Here is a 10,776-nt window from a genome sequence, read left to right as displayed (position 1 = left end):
GTGGTAAACAGTTCTGTGTAAGGGGAAGGAAATTTGGCCATCTAATGGAGAAGGGGGGTCCCCTCTGAAGGCTACTTGGAAGACATGCTCTGGAGCACATACAGAACAGAGCCCCCAAGGAACTGGAAACAGGCCCCACAACTTGACAATGGTCAGTCTTTCCCAGGATGGTTGAAGAGGAATGTGTGCGTGAGGGGGCAGATCTTAGTTTACCAGGAGGAAGTGATGCGCATGCAAGTCTGGGAAAGACTAAAGCAGGCTACAAACCACACCAGATGCCCATTCTCTTTGTCTATAACACTAACATTTATTTCCATAGAAAAACAAAAAAACTTGTTTCAGAATCCACCCCGCTAGCATCCTGGAAATGTATCCTGGAAAGAAGAGGGAAATTCAGCATATTGTGTGTGTGTGTGTGTTTGTGTGTGTGGGGGAGGGGTAACAGGAGAAGAATGACAATAGGGTGCACTGGGCCAGCATCCTCTTCCATCACAGCAGGCCCTGGCGTTTCAAATCTTCGTAGGTCTTTTTGTTGACAACATTCCCACTGGAATCTTCGTACTCTTCCTGCAAAGAAAAAAAAGAGCTTGTTGGGTTCTGTGTAGGGGGAGGAACAGCACTGAGCCAAGAAGAGGGTTGGTCTGATTCTGTGTTCCTCTTTGCACAGGAGGATGGGAGAGGAGAAGGGGGCACTGGCTTTCCTCACTTATATCCATCTCCTGGTTCTCTTTGATGGAATGCTGAGGTCACAGGATAAGTGTGGCATCCACACATGTAGGCCATCAACCTTTGGCATTCCCCTCACCATAGGCATCAATAAAGCACCCTAGGTTCCAGCTTACTTCTGTGTCCGGTTGCCACCTTTCCGATGCCTTCTGTTGCTTCAGCTTTGCCCACACTGGAACAAACACAGAGAGGCACAAAGTCAGATGCTCTCACTGGCTCTGCCAATACCCCAGACCCCACCCTTTACTCCCCAGAGCAATACAAGTGTGCCTGGGTTAGACATTTTGCTGCTTTATTTATTTATTATGCTTCTAGCCTACCCTCCCCTGCAAGAAGGCTCAGGGCGGGTTACAACAGCAGTAGATACACAACCCAACTTCAAAACACAACCAGTCATTAATGGCAAAAAAAATTAATGGCAAAAAAATTAATCGTAACTTTGCTAGCATAAAAAATTGCATCGGTTCATATATTTATAGCACTTAAAAGTATAGGTTAGCTTTCTACAAACAAAATCGCAAACACACCCGATGCTTAAGTGAGATAGTGCTGAAAACTGAAGCACCTAATTGCTGCCTTAGTACACTCCGGTCATTCCAAAAGGGAAAAACCTTGTCTTAAAAAGCATTTCACTGTCATTACCAAAGGGAGGAAAATGGGGTAGGAATTTTTTTCAGCATTCCTCCAAATTTCCCAATTTTTCAACTGGAAAACTGAAAGAAATCTTTACGGGGGGAAATAAGGGAAAGGTTTTTTTATTAATGAATTTTTCTGTACTTTCCCCCCGATCATATCTTTAGTGTTGGTTCCTCAAGCAGAAAGTTTTGTTCTGTGCCTGAAAGTGGCAGCTGCTGGCAAGGCCAAAGCTATCCTTCTCACACGCTTGAACACACCCGACCAAAGAAAAATGGAAAAGCCACTAATCCCCTTGACAGGACAGAGGTTAGAGTACATCTCCCCAGCCCCAGTCACTGTACCCAACAACCCAGACATGGCCAAATGCCCCCCAAAGCACCTACTTAGCTACTTACATGAAACGGCGTCTTCAATCTGTGTGACATTTGCAAAGTGAGCCGTGTTGGGGATGCCCAGGCATCGCATCCCATGGGCGTGGCGCCACTCCTACATAGCAGAAAAAGGCATCAAAAAGAGAATCGAGCCCAAAATGAATCAGCCACGTGGTTTCTCTCTCTGCTCCCACCAAAATGGCCCAGGACACCGGCCACAAAATGCTTCCGTGTGGAATGAGGACCCCAGGCCAAGGACAAGGGCTGCTATTTACCGGTTGAGTATCTGAACAAAGGGATGCTCCCCCCACCCCTCTTTCTTCAACAGCCATAACCTGGAACTCCTGCTGTGCAGCAGTCCCAACACACCAACTGATGGGCCACCTCTTCTCCTCCCAGAGTGACTCTTAACTTTGCAGTGGACCAGAGAAAAGAATCTGATAGCTCCCTTACCGCAAAGTGTCGCTGAAATGCCTTTGGCCCCCGATACGTATAGTTTCCACAGATCTCGCAGTTGTAATTTATGTTCAGGCCGTGGAGCTTGTAGAGCCAGTAAGGGATGGGCTGGAAGGGAAGAGAGAATGTAAAGGGGGGAGGAGAGAGAAGAGGATAAGAACACATGAGCCTTGCTGAATCAGATCAGTGGTCTATCTAGACCAGCATCCCATTCTCACACAGTGGCCAACTAGTTACTGTAGAGGGCCAACAACAGGACACAAAGGCTATGGCCGTCTCCTGATGTTGCCTCCTGGCAGTGATATTCAGAGGTTAATTGCCTCTGAATGGGTTCACGTCATTCACCATGGCTAGTAGCCACCGATAGGTCAGGATGCCTGAGATGTCAACGAGGGACCCCTGCTTGCCCTCTGCTGCACCCAAGCCCTTCCCCCCTTACCTTGCCATCCCAGCCCAGGGGCAAGTTCTTGGGATTGTATATGATCTCGTTATCTTCATCCTCGCTCTCGCTCTCACTGATCTGCTCTTCCTCTTCTTCCTCACGCTCCTCGCCCGTCCGCGCTTGCTTGCGCTGCACATTCTCATGCGTCAGCTGACGCTGCTCCTACAGCAGGAAGCAAGAGAACGGGAATGCAATTCACTCACTGCTACTGCTGCAGGGCCACAATGCCATGACGAGGGAAAGTGAGGCAGGTGCTTACCCCAAGGATTTCCACATATTCATAGATCTGAGCCTCCAGGAAGGCCAAGTCCTTGTTCCTCTCAGTGTCCCTGTCAAGACAACAGCTCCATAAACACCAACCTGACTCAACTGCAGCTAGCGAGAGCCAGCCTCCCCCCCTTTCAAAAGCCACTGAGAGGGAACTGAAGGAGAGAGATACAGGAGTGAAGGTGGTGAGTGCTGGCCAAAGGCAGCCATGCCAAGTTCACCCTGCCTGGTAATAGGAGTGCAAAGGACTCAACTCACCGCTTGCTGCCTTTTGTCTTTGGGTTCTTAGCAAACAGGGAGGAGTCAAGGGCTTCCAGGGACTTGCCCTTGGTGCTGAACAGCCTCTGAGCACGCTCTTCTAGTGTTCTGGGCAGAATTGGGGAGCAGGGGAGAAGAGGAAGATGTCACCGAGGAAGAGTCTGTTTGGGGAGTGAGCCTGGACTCCTGGATCACTACAGAGCTTTCCCCCCTCTCATGAGAATTTGGACACCCCCCCAAGCAAACAGCAGCCAAGCCCCCAACTTACCCACCGCATTTGAGTCCCAAAGCCAGAAGTGCAGATTTCAGCCTGTCCAGTCCCAGGGAGGCCAACTCCTGTGGATGTACCCAAAGACACAAGTGTCCAGAGTTAAACACAGCCCTACCTGAAGACAACCCAGCCCAAACAGGAAGCTCCTTGTGTCCCGCTACCACATTTCCACAATGAAAGGATAGCAAAATAAAAGACAAACCTCCCAGGAAGAGAAGGCTGAGAGGTCCAGGTGGGCACCGGCATGAGTGAGGGCACTGCTGGTCTCTTTCTGTCAAAAGAGGAGAGGTGTGGGCTGAAGGCCTCTGGGAAATACACCAGAGCTTCCCTGGCCAGACACACAAGCAGCTGTCAAGGTGTCTACAAGGAGCAAGCTCTGGAGAGGCCTGATGGAAAAACTGCCCTCTAGGTGGAAGTCATCCAAGCCCAAGCCCAAACCACCAGATTATCCCCAGGGAACTCACTGGCCAGCCGGGGAATGTGCCGTTCTCCCACTTTTTTTCAAACTCAGCCTGGATCTTGCCAAACAGCTCATTCTGATCTAACAGTGGCTTGACTCTGTCTGTGTAATCCTGCAGATACTCCAGGAGCATCTCCAGGTACCTGGAATGAACAAAGAGTGTAAGAAGAAGGGATGGGGACTGCTGTCTCTGCACTCAAGTGATGTTCCCCTGCAACCCCCAGGAGCAAGAGTTCTGCACCACTCACAAAGAAAGCATGCGCCATACCAGCAGTGTTTGGTTCTGGTTATTGCATGGAAGAAAGAGAAACTATGTCCAGACATAGTCACTTAAAGTGGCATAGAAGTACAACACACAAATACAGGCCAGGCAAGGCCAGGACTGACATACTACAGCTTCTCCCCCGTCCCTCCCTATTGGGTGCATTCACCTCCTGTACTCCGCATTTTTCCTCTCCTTGGGAATGTCAAAGAGCTGGTCAAAAGTAGACAGGTATGTGATATAGTCCAATTTCTACAACAAAAGGATGAAAGACAATATTAGCTAACAGACACAAGATTTTAGGGCTTCCACAGAATCGGTTCCTTATTACTGCTCTCCCCATACAATCCTTATAAGCCTTGGTAGATAAAGAAACTACAACAATTACTAAAGGTGTGAGGGGAGACACCAAGCAATGTCCACAAATAGCACGATCAGAACCTCTTACCTCTGAGGACTTGAGATTAATGTATTTAAGGTAACAATCGTGCAGATCCAAGTAGCGGCCATATCCTTCTTCATCAGTGAACTCCACCAAGTCTGCAGAAAGCAAAGATTGGAAGAACACTCAGAACTGCCACAACAAAAACCCGGGAAAGTCACTGGTAGAAACAGGCCCAATCAAAGCTGCACCAGAATCAAATTGAGTTCTCTACCAACTTAATCCATCTACTTCCAGAACAGAAGCGAGAAGACCCAGTTTAACTCACTCTGAGCCTCTTCACTTGGGTTCTCTCGTGCCTTCAAGAGCTCCTCAAACTCCACCGACATTGGAACACAAATCTATAAAGGAGAAACATGGTATTATTGCAGTTCAGAAGTAGTATGTAGGCAGCAAACAGATCACAGAAATGATTCCCCCCCCACTCAAAAAACACTACAAATTGTTTTGTTTAACAAGGCAAAAAGGCAAGAAGGAAAGTTTACACAAGAGAAAAAGGAGAAGCATAATGAGCCAACAGTAATGAAGTTCCACAAGCAGATAGCGAAGCCAGAACGCCCAGGCAAAGATTTCTGGAAAAAAAGTCAAGTGGCAGCCCAACAGAGGGCCTGGGACCAGCACAGCAGAAGGTTCAATGGCAGGGGCAAACAGGGGGCAACAAAAGAACAGAGGCAGCATCCCAGCCTGCCCTCTCCACGGTGGCCTCCTGCCCTCACCTCATTGGGGTGCTTCCGATGAAACTCCTTGATCTGCTTCAGGCGGTTATAGAACTCTGCAAATTCGTTGGGCCCTGAAATGGCGCTGAGCTCCTCCTTCCGCAACCTGGTAATCCAAGAGACTATCTGAGCAGTATGACGAGGCCATGTCAACCAGCCCCAGGAATGGGAAGCGGAGGCAGATTCCCCCCCCCACACACACACTCACTCATTGCTGGGAAACAGGAAAGTGAGGCAGACCCCTCCACCACCACCATGTGGCTTACCCGTCCTTGTCATCGTACAAGTCTCTCAAGTTGCCGCTCACCTCCATATAGCGCTGGGGAAAGAGAACCGTTAAACTCACCCATGACCAGACCAGCCTCATCTCTGTCCCACTCTCCTGACCCTCTACTCCAGGGGTCCCCAACTTTCATGAGCCTGTGGGCACATTTGGAATTCTGACACAGCATGGTGGGCCCAGCAACAAAATGCCTGCCACAGGTGGCAGAGCTAGCCACAAATGATTGCCACAGCTTAACTTCAGTAACACAGTGCAGATTGTTGTGCTGTGGGGGTAGCTGCTGCCAAACTAAAATTTTAAAAAATCTGCAGTAAATCAAATCTCCAAGAGTAAATCAGAAGCCTAGCTGGGCAAAAGCCCTAGCCCCGCCCACTTTCTAAAAACATGGTGGGCACCAGGGCGCCCAACGGCACCACGCTGGAGACCCCTGCACTACTCACATCCTGCATGGCTCTTGTGCGGTGATCCGAGTTGATCTGATCTCGCAACTATAGAGAAGGAAGAAGAGAGACAGAAATGAGGGGGGGGGGGCGAGAATCAGTGGAACCCTACCGATCGCCTACCTCCCACCCCGGGGTGGACCCTGGGTTCTCACCGTGGATTTGCGCGTCAACATCTCTTTGACCATGACGTCCATCAGCCGCTCCCGCTCCTCATGGTAGCGGCGCTGCTGCTCTAGAATGGTCTCCATGGTGGAGGTGAAGGGAGGGAGACGGTGGCCGGAAGTATTCCTGCAGGGCGGAAGTCGTCCTGCGAAGCACCGCCCGGAAGCCAGACGAAAGTTCCGGTTCCGGCAGCGGGGAGATGGGCGGTGGCTTGTACCTTCTCGCTGCCCCGTGGGCGGCCCTGAGTGCTCGTGGGAGAAAAGCCTTTAGCTGGATTCGACGCACTGCTGCTTTTCGTTCGTTACTGGAATGGCCCTGCCGCGCGCGCGGTCCCACTGCTTTGCTTAGCGCCGGGGCACAGCCGCGTGGTTTCTTTCCACCAGGTTATTACAATTTGCCCCGCTTCCGTGGTGATGGGGGCGGCTTCCCGGCTTCATCGTGGTGCATTTCCCTGGTCATGATTTTTGCGGAGTTTGGCGAAAGATCGCAGCAAAGCCTGGATGGCTGCTGTGCGACTGGGAAAGTTTGGGTTTTCTTGGTTCTGCCCCCACAGAAGCGGTTTTACCTGCAGCTCCTGTGTGTGTATTGGCGATTGAGTATTTTTTACAACAGTAGGTCTGTCGGGTTCTCTAGATCCCAGCTTTCTTTTAAAAAGAGTACCGGCTCAAGGTATTTTGTCTCTCAGTACACCCCGGTGCCTAATACGGGTTCATGAAAAGTCCTACACTCTTGGATTTTTTTAAAAAAAACCAAAAACTTTATTTGTGTGTGGTCAGGTGCCGTCAGTTTGCTTCAAGCTTGTGGCGACTCCATGAATTCATGACCTCCAAAACGTCCTGTTGTTAACAGCCATGCTCAGGTCTTGCAAACTGAGGGCGAGGCTTTCTTGACGGAGTCAATTCGTGTCATGTTGGCTCTTCCTCTTCTCCTGCTGCCTTCAACTTTTCCTAGCGTGATTGTCTTTTCCAGTGACTGTTGTCGTCTCATAATGTGACCAAAGTACCATAGCCCTCTGTTTAGTCATTTTAGCTTCCAGGGAGAGTTCAGGTTTGATTTATTCTATAACCTACTTATTTTTTTATGGGTCTATAGTCTCCCTTAATGTGTGTGTATATTACCACTGCAAGGGATCATAGCTTTGTGGCCTAATGTATTTCATTGGGTGTCACAATTGCTTTCCTTCCTTATAGTAAAAAACCCTGAGATTTGTTAAAATACATGTAATCGCTGAATTAACCAGGGTTTAAGCATAGTTAACTGCTGATGAGAATGATCATTGTGCTTACAAGTTTTGCACAGAACCATTCCACCCCCCTCCCCATGTACAGTTTTTTTCCCATGGGCGTAGTTGTATCTGCTGACTGAGGAATGGTTTCATCCATCCAATGAAAACAGGCTTTAGCTAAGAAAGTGACATATGCACAAGAGGAAACACTTGTGACCTAACGCGTTTCGGCCCAATGAAGGTACATTAGCTCTGATCAGGTGGTTTAACCTGTATTTTCTGGATGAAAATTGGAAGGCATACACATGCAACATTACTCAGCTTGTATGCATCTGTAACTGACACAAGGCTAGTTTCAAGGAGGCCTCACAGATAATATTTCTCTTGTCATTTGATTCCATATTGGAAAATTCCTTTCTTGGTCCTATATCAACTTGTTAACTGCCCTTTGATTGTAACAGGAGCCTATTTGTAACTTTTAAAGTTTGATCTCTGAGGAAGGCTGAAACATGTTAGGTCATAAGTGTCTCCTCTTGTGCATATTTCACTCTTATGTTATGAGGCTTGATTTGGGGCCTTGTATGTTTTTTGAAGTCTTTGCAATAAATACATGTATTTTTATTTTTACTTATTCTATATTTAAGTTTTAACTATTGGCCCCTTACTTGTCTTCTGACTTATCTTCGTGGTTCTTGATTCCATTTTGTTGGGTTGAGTCATCCCCCCCCCCTTTTTCTTCACTTTAGCCAAGAAAACTTCTGCTACAGTAAATCTCTTAATCTTTAAATTGGCACAAGATTCCTTTTTGGTTTTACTAACATGGTTACCTGTGTCTATTGGTCTTTGGAACTTAATTCATTTATACCCCGCCTTTCTCCCCAATGGGGACCCAAAGCATCTTACATCATTCTCCTTTCCTCCATTTTATCCTCCCAACAACCCTATCGTGTTGGTTAGGCTGAGAGAGTGATTGGCCCACGCCCAAGCAAGCTTCCATGGCAACAAGTGGGGATTTGAGCCAGGGTTTCCCAGACCCTAATCCAACACTTTTAAGCTCTATACCACCCTGGCTCTAAATGACTACCTAATTCATGCCAAGATTTCACCAGGGCATAGCCCTGTAGGACACTGTTTTCAGCCTGGAAGACAAAATACTTCTTAAAGGTGGTTTCCCTTCACACAATAACTTAATTTTCTCACATCATGCTTTGCTTTATAAGGTGAACCCATTTTCACAGCTGTGAATCTGGGAGTAGGCCTCATTGAATACTGTGAGACTTACTTCTGAGTAAATCTGCGTAGGATTGTACCATGACACAGCCGCCTGTCTGGAATTTCTTTCTCCCTCTGAGCCAGATATGCAGGTGTCCCACTGAAGTGCAGTGGGTTTATGTCAAAAGCCTGCATAAGGTTACAGCCATAGGAAAGCATCTATCCTTTTGCAGGCTTGGGCTGGCTTCTCACACACACCTGTTCCCAGTCCACTTACTGTCTCCCAGTCTCCTGAGTCCCCCTTCCCCCAGCTGTAATGGGAAGGCCTCATCTCCATTTTCTAGCCAAGTGAAGAGTGGCTGAGGACATGGAATGGTGTGGTATAATCAGATCTCAGAAGCTAGGCAGGGTTGGTACTTGGATGGGAGACCACCAAAGAAGACTCTGAAGAAGGAATCAATGGCAGATCACCTCTACTTGTCACTTGGAGTGAAAGTCCCTTGCTGGGGTTGCTATGCATCAGTAACAACTTGACGGCACTTAAACACATAAATAGTGGTCCAGAATTAAACTTAATTATCTACACCAGTTTAGGGGTGCAAAGCACATGTCTTTTTAAAACTCTCTAGAATCAGTTGATGCATAAAAGTCCATCCATCGAGCAGGGACTGGGCAGGCTAAAAGTCAACAAGAACCAAAGATAAAAGTTCTAGCTGCCTGCTTTTCCCCACGGACCAGACTGGCCCTGACACCTCTGAGTCATGATACTGTCACTGCCTTCCTTTATCAGGAGGGCCTATGCTTCCCCCCTCCGCTCTTCTTGTTTTCCTTGGCTGTTGCTACTCCTTGCAAAAAGTCTACTTATTTTTGGCCAGGGGGTGGCGCTGCCCGGTCCCCCAGCCTGGTACTGCAAAGAAACAGCACAAGCAAGTAGCCCTGGTTGCAAAGCAGACTCAGCCGCTACACTGGAGCTCTCTTTTGCTTCCAAGTCTGGCTCTGGAGGCCTCTGCCCAGCCAGGGCCAGGAAGAGCAGGGTTGAATTCTACTCTGTCTTTTCTTAAAGGCACAGGCGCAACAAGTTCCTTGCCTTTAAAGAGTCTTTTGCCAGAATGAAAAACTCCCTTGCAATTGACTTTTATGGAATACTGGGGTTGACGTTGCCCCTGTGCCATTCCTCTACCCTGAAAAATGCCCCAGAGCTGCATTGGGTGAGGCCTAGAAACTCTCCCCTCCCCACTTGTGGGCCCCAAGGGTATTGGGCCTGATCCTGGAATGCTCCAAGCCTTTGGTCTGGCCCAGTCCTGAGTGGGAAGGAGGAGGCACCTCTAGGCACTGCATGTGCGAGGGTGGGAGAAAGATCATCCTTGCCACGCCCATGAGGAGCCAGGTGCAGGGCCTTCCAAGGGCAAAGTGAAGTCCCAGCCTTGGCAGGTGATGGTTGGCATGAAATGGGTGTCTCAGCCTGAAGCACCCGGTCCACCGCAGTGGGCCATGGGTGAGGACACAATACAAGGGACACAATAAGGAGGCAGTCTGCATAGCCTGTTACTGAGGGCTAGCCTTGAATGTGCAGCCAGAAAGGCTCTACATGGCTTCTTCTGCCCCCTTGCTAGGTGAGGGGAAGGAAAGGTGAGGCAGGCTGTGGTGCCTGATGGGCTTGCGTGCCTGGGGCTGCTTTCTCCCCCCCCCCCCACACACACACACTGCCCCCCACTGTGGGCTTTCTCACTCACTGGGGCTGGGCCCCTTTCCAACTTTGCTCCCTCACCCAGCGGCGCTGCTGGGCCCACCCCCACCGCCCCGCTCCAAGCCTTCCTTGCATTACCTCCCCCCTCTCCCCCTCATTAAGTGAGTCACCACCCCTTCACATTGGGATGGAATCCAGATGTTGCCGGCCACAGACAGATGGGCCGTTTCCTTTTTTGGAGAACAGCACCAGTTACTGGATCCCAGGGGCAAACACTGCAAGACAAGCTGTGTGAGCGTGTGTGTGTGGGGGGGTGTGTGTGTGTGTGGAGCTGATTGTTATCTGGGCCAAGCACTCCCCCTCTCCTCAAAAAAGTTTCAATGGCAGCCACATCTGGAAAGATTATTGTGAATAAAAGGGAACGCAGCACATGGACAGAATCAAAGGGAGGGGGCTG

The 10,776-nt window shown here is 49.1% G+C and overlaps 1 protein-coding gene across 1 annotated transcript; it reads right to left on the bottom strand.

The window, feature by feature from the left end:
- Nucleotides 1–368: 368 nt before the first annotated feature.
- On the bottom strand, nucleotides 369–6,339 carry SF3A3 (splicing factor 3a subunit 3). The gene is made up of 17 exons (XM_015410888.1): nucleotides 6,186–6,339; nucleotides 6,031–6,078; nucleotides 5,574–5,626; nucleotides 5,308–5,413; nucleotides 4,860–4,932; nucleotides 4,598–4,689; nucleotides 4,319–4,401; nucleotides 3,892–4,030; nucleotides 3,630–3,698; nucleotides 3,425–3,492; nucleotides 3,157–3,264; nucleotides 2,891–2,960; nucleotides 2,629–2,793; nucleotides 2,187–2,297; nucleotides 1,758–1,848; nucleotides 843–898; nucleotides 369–567 (listed from the first exon to the last, which is right to left on the bottom strand). The coding sequence occupies exons 1-17, from the start codon at nucleotides 6,279–6,281 to the stop codon at nucleotides 490–492; spliced, it is 1,506 nt and encodes a 501-aa protein (XP_015266374.1). The 5' UTR covers nucleotides 6,282–6,339; the 3' UTR covers nucleotides 369–489.
- Nucleotides 6,340–10,776: the final 4,437 nt, after the last annotated feature.

The sequence above is a fragment of the Gekko japonicus genome, unplaced genomic scaffold (genome assembly GCF_001447785.1).
Source record: "Gekko japonicus isolate JY-2015 unplaced genomic scaffold, Gekko_japonicus_V1.1 scaffold99, whole genome shotgun sequence".
NCBI lineage: Eukaryota > Metazoa > Chordata > Lepidosauria > Squamata > Gekkonidae > Gekko > Gekko japonicus.
The sequence above is the reverse complement of the archived record's forward strand: the minus strand, read 5'-3'. Positions and strand labels throughout refer to the sequence as shown.

Bases quoted from the DNA above. Each gene is read 5' to 3' on its own strand.
- SF3A3 (XM_015410888.1), bottom strand. From the start codon at position 6,281: ATGGAGACCATTCTAGAGCAGCAGCGCCGCTACCATGAGGAGCGGGAG. The intron at 5,414-5,573 runs GTAAGCCACATG...TTGGATTACCAG, and splicing joins TTGTACGATGACAAGGACGG to GTTGCGGAAGGAGGAGCTCA. The intron at 899-1,757 runs GTAAGTAGCTAA...TGTTTGTTCCAG, and splicing joins GATTGAAGACGCCGTTTCAT to TGTGGGCAAAGCTGAAGCAA.